Source organism: Engystomops pustulosus, chromosome 7 (assembly GCF_040894005.1).
Source record: "Engystomops pustulosus chromosome 7, aEngPut4.maternal, whole genome shotgun sequence".
Classification (NCBI taxonomy): Eukaryota; Metazoa; Chordata; class Amphibia; order Anura; family Leptodactylidae; genus Engystomops; species Engystomops pustulosus.
The window spans coordinates 128,457,673-128,475,638 of NC_092417.1; the positions used below are offsets into that span (position 1 = coordinate 128,457,673).

The 17,966-nt window shown below is 44.3% G+C and overlaps 2 protein-coding genes across 4 annotated transcripts in view; one reads left to right on the forward strand and one right to left on the reverse strand.

Annotated features, from left to right (window-relative positions):
* Positions 1–1,728: 1,728 nt before the first annotated feature.
* DDX28 (DEAD-box helicase 28) lies at positions 1,729–6,928 on the reverse strand. The gene has a single exon (XM_072117776.1). The coding sequence runs from the start codon at positions 6,915–6,917 to the stop codon at positions 5,244–5,246; it is 1,674 nt and encodes a 557-aa protein (XP_071973877.1). The 5' UTR covers positions 6,918–6,928; the 3' UTR covers positions 1,729–5,243.
* DUS2 (dihydrouridine synthase 2) overlaps positions 6,860–17,966 on the forward strand; it is a 301,883-nt gene continuing 290,776 nt past the window's right edge. For 2 of the 3 annotated variants that reach the window (XM_072117777.1, XM_072117780.1), the window contains exon 1: positions 6,860–6,995. The gene's annotated coding sequence lies outside the window, so the exon portion shown is untranslated. The remainder of the gene's footprint in view (positions 6,996–17,966) is intronic. The other variant, XM_072117778.1, reaches the window with a different exon arrangement.

Below are 17,966 nucleotides of genomic sequence, written 5' to 3' on the forward strand. Positions count from 1 at the left end.
GGTCAGTCAACTCCCTCGACTTAGTTTTGTGTCTATTTATGTGTTGCCGGTATATGCCCCTGATGTACATCTTCATGGCATCCCACACTAAGCTAGGCGTTGTAGAGTTATCATTTCTCAAAAAGAAGGACTCCATTTAATTGCTGAACAGGCCCCCTTTATCCACCAACTGTATCCAGAAGTGATTTATTGTCCAGCTACCCACCTGCCGTGTGACTTCGGCTGGGACTACCATTTTTACCAGAACCGCAGAGTGGTCTGACACACTACGAGGTAGATACTCCATATCAGAGATGTGCTTATGCATATTCGGTGAGATGACAGCAAGATCTATTCTAGACAGTGTATTATGAGAACTTGAGTAGCACGAGTACTGTTGGTGTCCAGATTCCTACTTTTTTTTGTATAGGTTTTCATTTTTGTAAATTTAATTAAACATTCTAAAACCTATACGGTGTCGCTGAGTTTCCAGTGTTACGAGTATTCCTCTGTGTTCCTGTCATCCGTTCCTGCCTGCCTGTACCGTGTGCTAGTTCCTGTTCTGTGTACCAGTCCGTCCCCACCTGCCTGTACCGTGTGCCAGCTCCTGTGTTCCTGCCGTGAGCTCCAGCTTATCCTCCCAAGCTGCTCTCATGCGGTCATCCCAGGCTCGGACTGTGTCCTGCATCTCCATTCTACCTTGGCTGCCACCGTGAGCCTAGTCGCACCTGTGGAATGACCTGGTGGCACCCCACCGCAGCAAGACCATCCCGCTTTGCGGAGGGCTCTGGTAAAGACCAGGCGCCACTTAGACTCCGGTCCCGGGTGTCGACTAGTACCATCATCTCCCTCGGTGGTCCAGAAGGTCCACAGACTCATCCTGACCACTCCTGTGACCATGTCCTCCCTCAAGTGGGACATTCTGTAACTACTCACCATTGGTCTATCTTTGTATGCTGTGAAGGTGTATACTCTTATTTCATATAATTTACATTAGTTCTTCTCTATTGTAAACTATCGTACAATAAAACATTTTTTGATTGTTAACTTTCAAACTGCATGAGCATTGTGTTTTGAAAGTACCGTATTTTTCGGCCTATAAGGCGCACCAAAAATCCTTTAATTTTCTCAGAAATCATAGGTGCGCCTTATAGGCTGGTGCGCCTTATATATGAAGTTATACAGAAATGTACTACACACAAGATGTACTATACATTTACCAGTTTTTAATAGCTCCATCCCCAGAAATTTCCTACACCTTCTCAGACAGTATACAGGGTCCCTAGCTCCTGAAGTGCCCTGGCACCACAACTAACATTGTGCCCATTCTGCCCTCCCCTAGCACGGAGAGACCAGAGCTGCCATAGTGCTGACCACGAGGCCATACCTCTGAGATCCGAGCTCTCTGACACGCTGAAGACAAGTTTCCCGGGAAGTGTAGCTGGCTTGAACTGTGCACAGGTCTGCCACCTGCTGGTCATTTTTAGGTACTGCATTTGATCCTGTATTTCATGTATTTCAAAGGAAAATAATTTGTGATTGGGCCAAGCCCCACCAACACACTTTTGCAATGTGTTTATAAGCACCCGAGGGTATATTATTGTGCCTTTATACCAATTCGACTTCGATATACATGTTTGATTGTCTTTGATTTTCTTATTATCAAGATAACTTTTTTTGTTATATATGAAAAACACATTCAAATAACTAATTCAATCCTTTTTTTAACTTTTTTTTTTTAAAAACTTAACATAAAATCGTTTTAAAACATTTGTTATAAAATAAAAATATGATTCTTTTATATTAAGTTTCAGGGAGTCGCACTCACACTGATGCCCCTTCCCTGTAGCCAGGAGTCACACAGATGTCCCCCAGTAGCCAAGAGTCATTCTCATGCCATCCAATAGCCATACTCATGCTCCCCAGTAGCCAGGAGTCACACTGATGCCCCCCAGTAGCCATGCTCATGCTCCTCAGTAGCCAGGAGTGACAGTGATGCCCCCCAGTAGCCAGGAGACAAACTGAATGAATGAGGAGGAAAATCCCCATATACCTCCATACTGTAGTATAGCAGTATATGGTAGGATTAATGAAACAACCTGGGGTTAAAGTACCCTAGGGGGTCTAAAAAAATTGTAAAAAAAAAAAAAGTTTAAAAAAACCCCCCTAAAAATTCTAATCACCCCTCTTTCTCTATAAGTCATATAAATGTAAACAGTGAAAATCATAAAATGTTAGGTGTTGCTGTGTCCAAAAATTAAGTCTATCCCAAAATGTCAGATCAAAATATAATAACGGTTTTTCACAGCGTAATGGAAAATAGCGCCCAAAGTTGAAAATACCACTTTTTATAGAATTTTATATATTTTTCAAAATGGCAAAAAAAGTGATCAAAAGGCCGTATAGACCTAAAAATGGAAGCATTAAAAAACGTAATCGAAAGTCGCAATAAATGACACCAACCACAGCTCCAAACACCAAAGTATGAAAAAGTTATTAGTGCTAGAAAATGGCAAAACAAGTTTTTTTTGTACAGGTTTTCATTTTAGTAAATTTAATTAAACATTATAAAACCTATACAAATTTAGTATCCCCATGATCGCAACGGCCCAAAGAATGGAAGTAGACATGTCATTTGGGGCGCACAGTGAAAGCGGTAAAATCCAAGCCCACAAGAATACTGCGCAAATGCAGCTTTTCACCAATTTCACTGCTTTTAAAATTTTATTGCCGCTTCCCAGTACATGGCATGGAATATTAAATACCATCACTATAAAGTGCAATATGTTGGAGACACGTGGAGACACGTTTTGAAGGAGGGGAGTAATAAATGGAAAGCAAAAACGGAAAAGGGGCGTTGGCAGCGTTAAAGAGGACCCGTCAACTATAAAAATGGCACAAGGAGATGCTAACTAAAGTAAGCAGCTCCTAGTGCTAAAACAGACGCAGAAGTGTTATACTGATAGCGTTATCAGAAACTTCCAATAACGCTAGCAGACACTGCCACACTATACACTAGAAACACCGGCGCATTCATGAGGGGGGCAGGATTAGGGGAGGTGATTGCCGCATGACGCTTGCCAGTCACCGCCCCTCATGAATACGCCAGACCTCTTCCGGCGTTTCCAGTGTACAGCTCAGCAGTGTTAGTTAGCGTTGCGGAGGTTTCCGATAATGCTGTATCTGTTTTAGCACTAGGAGCTGCTAACTTTAGTAAGCAGCTCCAAGTGCTGTTTTTATAGGCAACAGGTCCTCTTTAAGGACATTGAGCAGAATAGTCCCAGGAGCATAAGATCCACCAGATTCTCTCTTGCATCTGGCACAAGCAACGAGCAGTGGACCCAGAGCTGGATGAAAGAAGAAGCTGCAGTATGGTGAAGGGCATAGAAGTGGAGCTAGGAAGGAAAGTATTTTTTGTCTGATCTGCTCTCCAGTAATATTGTCTACTCTGGGGTATCTAGCATCTGTCTTCTCTGGGGGTCTCTCCATTATTATAGTTGACAGCTCTGGGGTCTCCAGTACTATTATTGTCTGCTCTGAATGCAGTATTTGGTTTCTGGAGTGGTATTATTTGCTGTATTGTGGTATTTATAATTTCTGGAGTGGTATTTTGTTCTGTACTGGGGTTGGTGAAGCATCTTGGGTACTGATTACTGATGTGGCTCCTTAACCACTTCGCGCCCGCCCGCCGTGGATTCACGGCGGCGGTCGGGTCGCGCTACATGGAGAGGGCTCACGGGCTGAGCCCTCTCCATAGCCGGTAAGTCTAGCACCGATCGCGGGTGTTTTCACAGCGATGGCTGCCGGCAGCCTCAAAAAGATATTGGCGCATGGGCGCCGCCATCTTACCTGGGATCGCCGCTCCCCGTGACGTCATCGGGGGGTGGCGATCCATCTCCATGGTAACCTCGGGTTTTCTGAAGACCCGAGGCTATTTCGTTTTAACCCCTTCATTACAATGTGCTGATAGCACATTGTAATGAATGAGGAGGAAAATCCCCATATACTGCCATACTGTTTTTTAAAAAAAATTATAATAAAAAAAACCCTAAAATTTCAAATCACCCCCCCTTTCCCTAGAACTGACATAAATAAACAGTAAAAAATGCCCGATCAAAATATGATAATGGTTTTTCAATGCGTTTAACCCCGTAACGGAAAATAGCGCCCAAAGTCGAAAATGGCACTTTTTTGCCATTTTGAAAAATATAAAAAGTGATCAAAAGGTCGTACAGTCCTAAAAATTATATAATTGAAAATATTATCAAATTTCGCAAAAAATGACACCACCCACAGCTCCGTACACCAAAGTATAAAAAATTTATTAGCGCCAGAAGTTGGCAAAATCTAAAAAATAATTTTTGTACAGGAGGTTTTAATTTTTGTAAATGTATGAAAACATTATAAAACCTATACAAAGTTGGTATCCCCTTTATCGTACCGACCCAAAGAATAAAGTAGACATGTCATTTGGGGCGCTCAGTGTAAGACGTAATATCCAAGCCCACAAGAAAATGGCGCAAATGCGTTTTTTCACCATTTTCATTGCATTTGGAATTTTTTTCCCGCTTCCGAGTACATGGTATGGAATATTTAATACCATCACTATGAAGTGCAATTTGTTACGGAGAAAACAAGCCTTCACACAGCTCTTTACGTGTCAAAATAAAAAAAAGTTATAGATCTTTGATGGTGGGGAGTGATAAATGGACATGAAAAACAGGAAAGGGCCCGGTCCTGAACCGGTTAAAGACAATGCGGCCTTTAGACCAATGAAAGTTGCTAACCCTGCCCTAAATCTTTCGATCAGGAATAGAACAATCATTTAACAATTTTTGCAATTTATTGTTTTGGAGCGTCATTCGGTTTATTTTATCATGTTTCTGAATATACAAAAATTTTCACATATTGCAACTCCACTGCTCTGGCAACTATTCTGTGTGTTCTGACTGTTATCAGTCTGTGTACAATGCGGGGTACAGTGTGAAATGGCAGCTGGAAATATTTCCCTTGGTTTCTCCTCCAAAAGAATCTTTCTATATGAAAAACATTTATATTTTTGAGTTTTCTCCCCCTTCAAATCAATGTTAATTTAAGTATTAGTATCGTATAGTAGGATATTGTAACGGATATACAGATATTGCCACTGGCTACTTTTATTGCTTGAAGTAGAGCCACAAAATACTATAAAATCAACAGCCCTGGAATCCAATAATTAGATACTTAAACATGTGCAACTTACAGAAAAAATTTAAACAGTAATGTTAAATCTTATGTTCTTCTTTAATAATGTCACAAAAGTTTATAGGATCCTTTATGCTGGTTTTTAACCCTGGAAGACTGCTTCGCTTTCGAGCTGCCGTTTCAATTTTTTGTACCAGTTCTACATCCCACGCATGTGTGACAAAACTCACTACAATACCTTTACTTTCACTGCCAACACGACCCACCCTTCCTGCCCTGTGCAAGTAGTCCTCTAAGGTGGGAGGAAAGTCATAATTTACTACGGTGTCTACTCTTAGACTGTCCAGACCTCTTGAAGCAATGTCAGTGCAGATCAACACATCATAGTCACCTTTCTGAAAGCTTTCAAAGATACCCGAACGCATATCTGCAGGCATTTGGCCATGAAGCCTAATATGTTTGATGTTATGGTCATCTAATATATAACCAAGCCAGTTTACTGTACTTGCATTGTTACAAAAGACCAGCATCCCTATGTCAGGTTTCTCTGACACATGTTTCTTTAAAAGCTGCAGAAGTTCATGGGTTTTATCCAATGTTTTCAGTTTTTTAAACAGTTGCTGAATGTGGGGCATAAGAAAATGTAGTTTTTTGCTTTTGATGATGTCAATGCTAACAAGGTCTGTAACTTTGCTCAGAATTTTGCCGATACCTCGGGGAAACGTGGCACCAATAATTGCTAGTTGGGCTTTCCTTTGCAGCCCTTGCATATTGCTGGCTTGTGAAGCAATCTGAGTATGCATGAGAATTCCTTCAATTAGATCACAGAATGTGTCATCAAACAGCGTATCAGCCTCATCCAGGACAACATAATGGAGAGACGAAAAACTCACTTTATCCAACTTCAAGGCCTTTGAAAGGGCACCAGGAGTGGCCACTAAAATATCCGGGGAATTGCCAAAGAACTGCCCCCGAATAGCTTTATTTCCATGACCACCTCCAACAAACCTTACAGATATGTTTAACGGTGCACATATTTTTTTGGCCACAGAAGTAACCTGGCCTCCAAGTTCTCTGGAAGGAACCAGGATCAGGCCTTGCGGGTCTGATGAAGCTTCACTTTTGCATGACAAGAGTTTGTGCACCATCGGTAATAAATAGACCAAGGTTTTGCCACTGCCAGTCTCGGAGGCACATAGCACATTCCTGCCCTGCAGCAGAGCAGGTATAGCCCGTTTTTGGATCCAAGTAGGAACGGAGATGGAAAGGGCCTCCAGAGAAGACACCAGCCTGGAGTCCAGAGAAAGAGAATGGAATGTTCCGTCTGTTTCCGGCCAGGGGCGCTGTTCCCGCTGGCTGTTAATATTAAAGTAATCACCACGAGACTGTCGGTGTTTCCATCCACGGCTCACCAAAGGGGGCTGCTCCCAATTGCCACAAGTCTCTCTAGAGAACTGATTCAGCTCCGTTCTGCGAGTGCTAATGAGTAGCTTTCCGGCGCGGGGAGCTTGCACCGCTCCTGCTGACATCTTTTCTCGTCTCTCCAGATACTGCTGCGTCCGCCTCGGTATTTCAATCACCGGTAAATCTCTGGCGGTAGAATAACGGAGGAAACATCCCAGACTTGGGCTCCATGCCCGTATATTGCAAAGACAAAACGGATGCATAATATACACGCGCAGCTTTACGGTAACGAGGCAGAGCTCTGCCCATGTGGGAGTGAACCCTACAGATAGGCGCACAGGAAGTGACATAGAACTCTAACGTAAATACAGTGTCACGGCTGTCACACGTGCTGCTGAGGAGACGACAGCAGAGACCGGACTTACCAGGTTCATGTTCTTACTTATATATACCGATATAGATAATACAATGCAGATGCGAAAAGAAGTGGCAGGGTTTTATCTTGTATCGGTTGCCTAGTCAAACATTAATATGCATTATTTACACGTACTAAAAAGCTGTTATCGTTATTCACAGCCTGCTGGTCGCACTTCATGTCTGACTCTTAGGCTAACAGCCCTTTAGTGACATGTTCAAGGGAGCTGATACTTTGACCACTCACATTGGCAACGCAAGTCCCTTAAATGTTTCAGAAAGGAGCTGGAGTGGGGGTAAAAGGTGCAGGTCAGGGCTGCTGCCAATTTGTTAGTTATATAGACATGTCAATGTTGTATACAAGGCATGGCCTATCTTTTGATCATGGTGTGGCACTCTCACCAGAGTGCCACAAAACAGGCGTAAACACCATAGTAAATGTCACCCAGTGAGATTTTGGTAGCCGCTTTAACCCCTTAAGGATGCAGCCATTTTACAGCTTAAGGCTCAGTTCCATTTTTTGTATTCTGACATGCGTAGCTTTATATCAGTGGTGGCGAACCAATGGCACAGGTGCCAGAGGTGGCACTCTGAGCCCCATCAGTGGGCACTCAGGCTGTTGCCCTTGCAGAGAATTCAACAGACAGGACATAAGTGATCCTTCTGCAGGAACAGGTATCCCTGGACGTGACACACTCAGCGTTATTTTAAAGTTCAGCATCTCGGTCTACCAGTGACTGCAGGAAGAGAAGGTATGGATAGGGTCGGATTATCATTGGAGCCACTGAAGCTCCTGCTCTTGGCCCCACAATTCTTCCTGTTCAGTGGGTTGTCAAGGGAAGCTCCAATGGCAATCTGAATTTTCCCTCCTTCTGTCAACGATATTGGTGTCCTCAGGACTGTTGAAAGCTGTGGTATAGCACAGTGCGAGAAGATTTTAATAAGTTAATGCCAGAATTGCTGTGTTGGCACTTTCCAATAAGTGGGTCTGGGTTGCAGTGTGTGGGGTTGTGTGTGTGCAGAGGTCGCATTAACTTTTTCAAGGCAGAGTAAGGCTATATTCACACTGCCGTTGCCCGCCCGTACCGTACCGTAGCAGGCAACGGCAGTGTACGGGGAGAGGAGGAGGAGGTGAGCGCTGCTCACCCCCGCCCCTCTCCATAGCAACCTATGGCGCACGGCGCCGTATTACGGGAAAAGATAGGACAGGTCCTATCTTTTTCCCGGGTACGGAACGGTACGGTGCCGCACGTGTGCTGCACCGTACCGCTCCCGTAGGGTGCCGTGCGCCCATAGAAGTGTATGGGGGACGTATATCGGCCGTATATACGTCCCCCAAACGTTAGTGTGAATGTAGCCTAAAAATACTCCTCTTGGCATTTTAGAGGAGTATTTTTAGCCGACAAGGAGTACACACCATAGAAACACATAGGTTATTGTCCCAAGGCCCGTCCTCGTACGCTAGTGCTACGTTTGTAAATGCAGTGCTAGCAGTATGTGTGACCGCACCCTTACACATCACATGTGTTTCAGCTGAAACATGTATGTGATCGCACAAAGCAGCCTAAATTGTATTACCTTTACCCTGTAACCATATAACTGATAGTGATGCAATAGTAAACATGGGCAGGCGGGCTATCCTTGTCGTTAATGGTTCTCACTTTTTCTACTTTTTTTTTTTTTTGCCGAATTCCTTGTGGAGTAGGGGAGCATGTGCGGCACATTTACTAAGAACAGTGCAGTCTGTACTATGTGCAGATGCCTGTGTAATGTGCAGAAGGCACAGGTTACAGGATTTCTGGCGCACGTTCTTCATGAATCTGGTGCCACCAGCACTTCCTCAACACAGTGCACCACTTTTTTTTTTTTTCTGGTGCACATGATGATAAATCTGGCGCCCCGTTCAGTAAAGAAATTTGTGTCGTGTGAAGACTAGTGCAGCGCGGCACAAAACAGCAGCGTGCAACACTAATGTGGCATAGACACTTTTTAAATACCTGCACAAGCAATTTGCACCTAATAGAATGTGCGAAGTTAGACAGAAAACTGGTTCATTGCCCTTCGTAAATGTGCCCCAGTGTATTTACACAAACGCACATACCTGCTTACACATATATGAAGTGTTGTGTACAAAATACATACGTAAGATATTTTGACATATGTTCTCCCATGTCATACATGTCAGTCACATGTAAGGGAGGATGGCAGAGATAAATAACATGATAGATGAATGACAGGACACAGGGCTCCGCAGCTTACCAGATGCAGTTATTGACCTTCTATTGCAATGCATTGGCCTCTGTGCCCTGCAGTCCTATAACCAGAGCTGGCAGTGCCCCTGGGGACGAGAAGGGCAGCTGAGGGAGCTTGGGGCAGCTGAGGATGCGTCTGCACAACTTGTTGTTGCTCCTCTGCCATGATGATCACCGATGCTGGGCTCAGTGTGTGAGGGTGGGGTAGAAGCAGGACCACAGACGCAGCTCTGCACACTTGGCCTTTACCCCGACCTCCAGTATATCACCTCCCGTGGCTGTAGGGACATGACGGCGGCAGCTTGTCCGGGGGAGGGGAGTAAGGAAGGCAGCTAGTGCCATACAGCAGCGTGGAGCAGGGTTTGCTTGGGCTGGAGGACCGTACAGGGCCAGGTGATAGTAGCAGGATGGGAGCTGGCAAATAGCTTTTTTTTTTTTTTACCTGTTTCTGCAGTACTGTGGAGCAGAGGAGTGCGTGTGAATGAAGTCTGGCAGCCGCACAAACTAATGAAACATGACTCCAGTGTACTAATAATATACACACAGGCCCTTTGGATCCAGCTCAGGCCTGTACGCAGTCGCCCCCTGTGGCAGTGCCCATTGACAGGGATGTCAGACTCAGGTTGTCAGTAATGTCCGGACCAGACACCGCACAGTAATCTTTGGACCCTGTGAGGATTCCCCCCATCACCCTCTCCCTCATATCCCCAAGGTTTACACTTACTGGAAGGAAGTTATGGGGATCCCGCCCAGCACCCGCCGGGTCTCCCATGCAGAGCCTGACTAATCCATCCGCGACACCATGCTGTAGGGAGATGCACAGACTCGACCGATCTACCGGCGATACTTTACAGCCAATAACAAAGCCCCTTACATGCTGCTTAATTCTGGCAGCGTAAAGGAGCTTTGCTATTGATCTTGTGCTGAGCAGTGCCCGCGCCCTGTGATCACAGTGATACTCTCCTCTACTACTGCAGCGCGCTAGACTGCTTATCCAGCACCTTACAGGGGGATAATTGCCAAGCGTACTTTTACGCTTGGCAATTATTCTGGGGGGTAATGGCGCCTCATCATGCGTCTATGACGCTTGGTGAGGCGTTAATGCGACCTGTGTGTGTGTTTGTGTGTGTGTGGATGGATGGATGATGCTAGTCTGAGTGTGGATGGATGATGCAGGGCTGAGTGTGTGTGTGGATGGATGATGCAGGGCTGAGTGTGTGTGTGGATGGATGATGCAGGGCTGAGTGTGTGTGTGGATGGATGATGCAGGGCTGAGTGTGTGTGTGGATGGATGATGCAGGGCTGAGTGTGTGTGTGGATGGATGATGCAGGGCTGAGTGTGTGTGTGGATGGATGATGCAGGGCTGAGTGTGTGTGTGGATGGATGATGCAGGCCTGAGTGTGTGTGTGGATGGATGATGCAGGCCTGAGTGTGTGTGTGGATGGATGATGCAGGCCTGAGTGTGTGTGTGGATGGATGATGCAGGCCTGAGTGTGTGTGTGGATGGATGATGCAGGCCTGAGTGTGTGTGTGGATGGATGATGCAGGCCTGAGTGTGTGTGTGGATGGATGATGCAGGCCTGAGTGTGTGTGTGGATGGATGATGCAGGCCTGAGTGTGTGTGTGGATGGATGATGCAGGCCTGAGTGTGTGGATGGATGGATGATGCAGGCCTGAGTGTGTGTGTGTGGATGGATGGATGGATGATGCAGGCCTGAGTGTGTGTGTGGATGGATGATGCAGGCCTGAGTGTGTGTGTGGATGGATGATGCAGGCCTGAGTGTGTGTGTGGATGGATGATGCAGGCCTGAGTGTGTGTGTGGATGGATGATGCAGGCCTGAGTGTGTGTGTGGATGGATGATGCAGGGCTGAGTGTGTGTGTGTGTGTGTATGATGCAGGGCTGAGTGTGTGTGTGTGTGTGGATGGATGATGCAGGGATTAGTGTGTGTGTGTGTGTGGATGGATGATGCAGGGATTAGTGTGTGTGTGTGTGTGGATGGATGATGCAGGGATTAGTGTGTGTGTGTGGATGGATGATGCAGGGATTAGTGTGTGTGTGGATGGATGATGCAGGGATTAGTGTGTGTGTGTGTGTGTGTGTGTGGATGGATGATGCAGGGATTAGTGTGTGTGTGTGTGTGGATGGATGATGCAGGGATTAGTGTGTGTGTGTGTGTGGATGGATGATGCAGGGATTAGTGTGTGTGTGTGTGTGTGTGTGGATGGATGATGCAGGGATTAGTGTGTGTGTGTGTTTGTGGATGGATGATGCAGGGATTAGTGTGTGTGTGTGTTTGTGGATGGATGATGCAGGGATTAGTGTGTGTGTGTGTTTGTGGATGGATGATGCAGGGATTAGTGTGTGTGTGTGTGTGTGTGTGGATGGATGATGCAGGGATTAGTGTGTGTGTGTGTGTGTGTGGATGGATGGATGATGCAGGGATTAGTGTGTGTATGTGTCGATGGATGATGCAGGGATTAGTGTGTGTATGTGTGGATGATGCAGGGATTAGTGTGTGTATGTGTGGATGATGCAGGGATTAGTGTGTGTGCGTGGATGGATGATGCAGGGATTAGTGTGTGTGTGTGTGTGGATGGATGATGCAGGGATTAGTGTGTATGTGGATGGATGATGCAGAGCTGTGCTTTAGTGCGACCATCAGGGATATTTTAATCGGTGTAAAATATATTTTTCCTTTTTTTGGAAGCCTAAATCTTGGGTGTAAGAAGCGTCTTATAGTCCGAAAAATACGGTAATTAACCCATTTTCAAATCTGTACCCCCTTAAACTAACAGAAACAGCTTTTAGAAAGATTAACTGATTGAAACAAAATAGAGGTGAAAGGTAGAATGTCAAATTTTATCGGTTATACCTTCATTTAGCCCTAAAATTTACACATTTACAAAAGATAGATAAAAGAGAAAACGCATCTTACAATTGTTATGCAATTTCTCCCGAGTACAGAGACCCCCCCCCCCCCCCTTGTGGCCGTTACTTGTTGTAGGGGCGCACAGCGAGGCGCAGAAGGGGAAGAGCACCCTGCAGCTGCTAGGATTGTAGTTTCTACATTGGCCCCTTTTTGTAGGCTATAATATTTTTGGTTTTTCGTTATTGGGGTCATGTGACAGCATTTTTTTTGCAGGACGAGATGCTTTTTCCAGTGTTGGTATCCCCATTTGTTGAAAATTTAGGAACTTTCTTTTGAGGTCAGGAGTAGAAAAGCATCAATTCTGTACTGGATTTTTTCCTTTTTTTTTTTTATTTTCGTGTTCACCATATAGCCTAATAATCATGTTATCTTTATTCCATGGGTTGATACAATTATGGGGATACCAGACTTGAATATTTATTTCTTATGTTTAACTAAATTTGCCAAATAAAACCCTAATGAGGGTAAAAAGCTATCATTTTTGCATCACAGTCTTCCAAGTGGCATAACATTTGTACTTTTTTGCCTACAAAGCTGGTTGATGGCTTCTTTTTTTGCTGGACATGTACTTTGCAACAGTATCATTCTGGAGTACATATGTTTAGTTGATCACTTTTTATTGCATTTTTAAATAGGTAAAAATCGTTAATAGTTAACCGTTAATAAAAGTTTATTTATGGCGTTCATCTTATGGGTTCAATAATTATTTAATTTTATTCTACGGGTTGTTACAGACGCGGTGATACTATATATGTGAGGTTTGTGTTATGACTTTGTTTTAGTGTTATGTGTCTCTTTAGATGTTATGGGGCTTGTGTACATTTAATTTTTTATGGAAAAACATTTTTTTTACTATTTCCACCACTGGAATGAATCATCTGATTTCTTGTTCATGATAATATCCTGCTGTGCTGATGCATAGGTTGACACTGTGCCTTCAAGATGAGGTCATAGAAGCCATCTTTCAGACAGTGCCAGCAGGCAGCTCTGGGGTACTTATCGGACCCCGGGGCTACCATAGCAACGAACAGGGCCCCCCGAAAACTGCTCGAGGTGTCGATCGTGGGAGAAACACCCCCCCCCCCCTCCCTCCCTCGAAGGCAAGTTAAATGGCCCAGTCATGGAAACCGTGACATTTAACGGGTTAAACACCCGCGATCGGAGCCCACTCCGGCCACGAGTCTTACCCGGGGTTGTCAGCGATAGATTACTGCTGACACTCCGCACCCATGATGCCAGCTCGCCTTCAGTGCAAAGCCGCATCCCAGCCAGCCCAGTCCAAGTACGGTGCAGAGCGCTTAGGGGTTAAGGTAATGCCTGAGGGTGCATCAACACGTTCAGTTTTTTTATGCCCAAACCAGGAGTGGAGAGAAAATAGAGGAGGGGTTGCACTTCTTAACGAAAAGGCGCCTTTCACATTTGCTGCTTTATTATCATTATCTGCTTTAATAAAGTTTCTCAGATTTAAAAAAAAAAAAAAAAAAAAAGAAATAAACAGTAAAAATCATAAACGCTGCGTCCGAAAATGCCTGCTCTATCAAAATATAATAACAGATTTCCACTGCCCGTAAAACGCCCCGTAATGAAAAACAGCGCTCAGTCGAAAATGGCGCTCAGTTGAAAATGAAAAATAAAAAGTGATGAACAGGTTGCACACTCCCAAAAATATACAAAATAGTAGAAGATAGCGCTCGGCACAATCCAATTTCACTGATCGTGGTGCATGTCAATCCTACGGCACCGTTATATCACTGTAGCGGACTCCGATGATACAATCTTTATAATCATTAACACTGCTGGTGGCGCTCAGCTAAGTAGACAAAAGTCCAATAGATATTCAGGTGCGACAAGAAAAGAGAGCGGCACTCACCATTGCTGTGAAAGAAGTTGATTTCTTTATTTCGGGTGCATAGTACAGGGAGGAGCGGGACCGTGGCGACGAGTCGTTTCGCGCCTACTGCCGCATCATCAAGCCAATGACGTCACTCACCCTGGAGCAATACATACACACTGGCGTCTATTGACGTTGAAAGTTTGTATACCCGCATTCCCCAAGAATTGGGAGTACAGTGCATTCATGATATACTTACAAATGCTCAAAAAAGCCCACAATATATTGATTTTGTGTGTTCCAGTTTGCGATTTGTTGTCCCATAATGCCTTCGTGTTCAATGACAGATGGTTTGTCCAGAGAACGGGCACAGCTATGGGTACTCCTGTTGCTTGTACCTCTGCCAACTTATTTTTGGCTCGTTTTGAAAGCCGCTGTGTCTTTTCTCTGGACAACCCATTTGTCACGAACACGAAGGTATTTTTACGATATGTGGACGATATCTTTATAGTATGGGAAGGCACCCGTACCCAATTTTTTAGTTTTGTCGAATATCTGAATACCACTAATCAAATGAATATGCAATTTACAGCTGTATATGGAGAAAAAGAACTAGACTTCTTAGATGTAAAAGTCAAAGAGATGGGAGAGGAGCTATGTACATCCGCCTTTAGAAAAACCACGGCCACCAACTCCATGCTACACTTCAACAGTTTTCACCCCATCCACACAAAAACTAGCCTTCCATATAGTCAGTTCCTCCGTCTTAGAAAAATTAATAGCACGGATATACAATTTATCAATCAGGCAAAAGATCTAACTAAACGTTTGTTAGAGGATAACCCAGTGAAGTGTTAAAAGAAGCATATCAAAAGGTTAGCAATCTTTCCCAGGAAGCCGTATTGTCTGATGGAAGGGGACGGAGAAAAAACAGTGATCACCAAAAAAATCAAAAAGACGAGAAAAAATTTGCCTTTTCCTTTGAATATAGTCCATGTGAGGGTATTATACGACAGGCGATCCGAAAAAATTGGAACATTTTAAGACAAGATCCTCAACTTCAGGATATTACATCCACACATCCCGTAGCATTTAGACGTTGCCCCACGATTAAGCAAGCATTGGTCAAAAGTAGATTTTCCACCATACAACCAACATGGTTAGAAAAAAGTATCCCAAAAGGCAACCATAAATGGGGCTCATGCAAATTTTGTACTTTCAACAGTCAGTTAAAATCAATAGAATTTGGAGGTATATCCCAGAGGGTTGATTCCTTCATTACATGCAAATCTACATACATTGTTTATCTCATTTTTTGTCCGTGTAAACGGTTTTACATTGGAAAAACTACACGTAAACTGTATATTAGATTTAGAGAGCACTTAAGTCAATCACTACAGGGAATGGTTGTTCTCGACTCATAGAGCATGTCAGAAAGTGTCATGATGGCAACCCTGAAACTTTAAAATTTGCAGGCATCACACAGGTTATAATTAACCCCTCCGGAGGAAACAGGAACTTAAGTCTATTGAGAGAGGAAAGTAGGCAGATAATTGCCTTTAACGCCACTGGCGCTCTAGGATTGAATGAAATAAATGACTATAGTGTGTTCCTATAAAATGATCTTCTATAATGTTTATATACCCTCCTAAAAAATTAAATTGCTTCTGCCAGATCTAATTAGATCAATGTCCGAGTGCAGACATAAAAAATGTTAAATCACGCTCATTAGCAAAAGATGATTACGATTTTCTGTGCCTCTTATCAGCATGAATATACATGCACAATATCCTGTTATGTTTTTAAAAAATAAACTTTCGTATTATTGTTTTTATACTCACCATGTTTTCACGCATGTTCCTTGTTATTTGTATACTGTTCCCATGGCGACACTCACCGGCAACCGCGCATATAAAAGGCGCGGCGCGGGTGAGTGACGTCATTGGCTTGATGATGCGCCAGTAGGCGCGAAACGACTCGTCGCCACGGTCCCGCTCCTCCCTGTACTATGCACCCGAAATAAAGAAATCAACTTCTTTCACACTCCCAAAAATGGTAGCATTGGAGACGTCATCAAAAGTCTCAAAAAGTGTAAAACCAGTCTAAGGGTGGTTTTACATGTGGCGTTTTTGTCCGCTTTTCCCAATTATCTTAATTAAAAAAGATTGCAGCTATAAGCACCTGTGTGTTGGATCTTTTCCACCACAAAGCAAAAAAGCTATGGGTCAGCTCAAAAATGGAGCTTTCGTCCCCACATGTGTTGTTTTTTTTTCTGGTTGCCATAATCCATTACTTTACAATCCATTCAGTTGTCATTTGCCCTGAAGGGTATCCTACAGGCTTGGAGAAAGTTTGCATTTAAACTACAAATAGTGTCTGCAACTACAATTCGCTCCAGGGCTCAGCGCCTGCTCCCTCTTGGGGATAGATAGTGTATTTCCTAGAATCAGAGACGTGGAACATGAGAATGGACTATGCCCCTAATGGATATTGGCACTGGGAATACATCAGGTTCTTGGCTTGGCTATCTACAACTGAGACATTTTGTATCCTCTCTGGCAACCATGCCAACTCTTACATCCACCCTCACTACATTTGAAGAATTATGCCTCACTAACACTCAGTTCACTCAAACCGTATCACTTTTGTACGGTTTATTTTTGGCTAGGGTACTTAAAACCACATTATGCCAGGGCCTGGGAAACGGCACTGGGTAAAGAACTAACCACGGAGCAATGGTCTAGTGCATTCTCCTTGACTTATGTTCTCTCATCATCCTGTAGACTCCAGGAACAAAATTTTAAGATTCTCTCACAATGGTACAGCACCCCAGTTAAACTGAGACAAATTGTCCCTCCGATTTCGGACCACTGCTGGCTTTGCGAGAGTGATATAGGCTCCATGCTACATATTTGGTGGAACTGCCCTCTCATCACCCCCCTGTGGCAGAATAGTAATCAGTTATACAATGCATTGACCGAATCCCATGTGACCTTCACTACAGAACAGGCCCTTCTCTCTGCTCTTTCAGGACCTATCTCTAAAATTAAAAAGGGACTACTGAGACATTTTCTTGTAGCTACTCATCAGATCATCCCTCGCTGCTGGAGATGCTCAGCCCCTCCTTCCAGAGCCGACTGGGTTGCTGCCCTGAATCACATATTCAGAATGGAGTTGAGGGCAATTGACAATGACAGAATCAAGCAGTTTTACGCTTCATGGTTCTCTTTGGTGACCTTCATGGGAATCTCGCTCCTTTGCGACCTGGGTCACGTCTGGATCAATACTCTAAGGTTGCTTCATACAGCACTTTTTTTTTTAATCTTCTTACTCTTTTCTTCCTTAACCTATCCTGTTCTTGTACCCAATACCCAACCCTACCTTTTTCGTTTTGCAACCCAATGTTCTACCCTACCTATTCCTTAGTTACATGATTGTCTATTGGAGGCAACACGGCCTTGCCCAGAATTTGTTTGTTAACTCCTCTCTGCTTGCCCGCTGACTTTAGACATCAGCGGGCGCAGGTCCGCAGGTCTAAAGACGTCGCTGCAGTTTCTGCTGCTTCTGCGCTAATTGCGGCATCAGAACCCGATCTGCAGGTGTCAGAGGCACCCGGAGACCCTAGGGAGAAGGGAGATGCGGTTCGTTACCGCTTCTCCCTTCTCCGATCCTCCCTGCATTACGCTAAATGAGCGCGATGCATAGAGGAGCTGAGTGGCGTGGCCATCGGCTCCATAGACTCGGCGGTCAACTGACCAGGTCTAAAGGGCTTAATCAGAGCTGCTGGGTTTAATTAGACCCAGTACAGCTCTGATCACCTGTCCCCAGTGACAGGTGAAAAAAAGAAAAGAGACACAGGCGGCGCCCCTAGTGCAATAAGTCACTTGAGAGTATGGTGAAGTGTAAATGGTGTCTGCTCACCTGTAGACACTTTGTGTCTTATGCGTCTAGAGCAGATACTCGTTGTAC

Excerpts from the sequence above, each read along its gene's own strand:
- DDX28 (XM_072117776.1), bottom strand. The coding sequence starts at position 6,917 with ATGTCACTTCCTGTGCGCCTATCTGTAGGGTTCACTCCCACATGGGCA.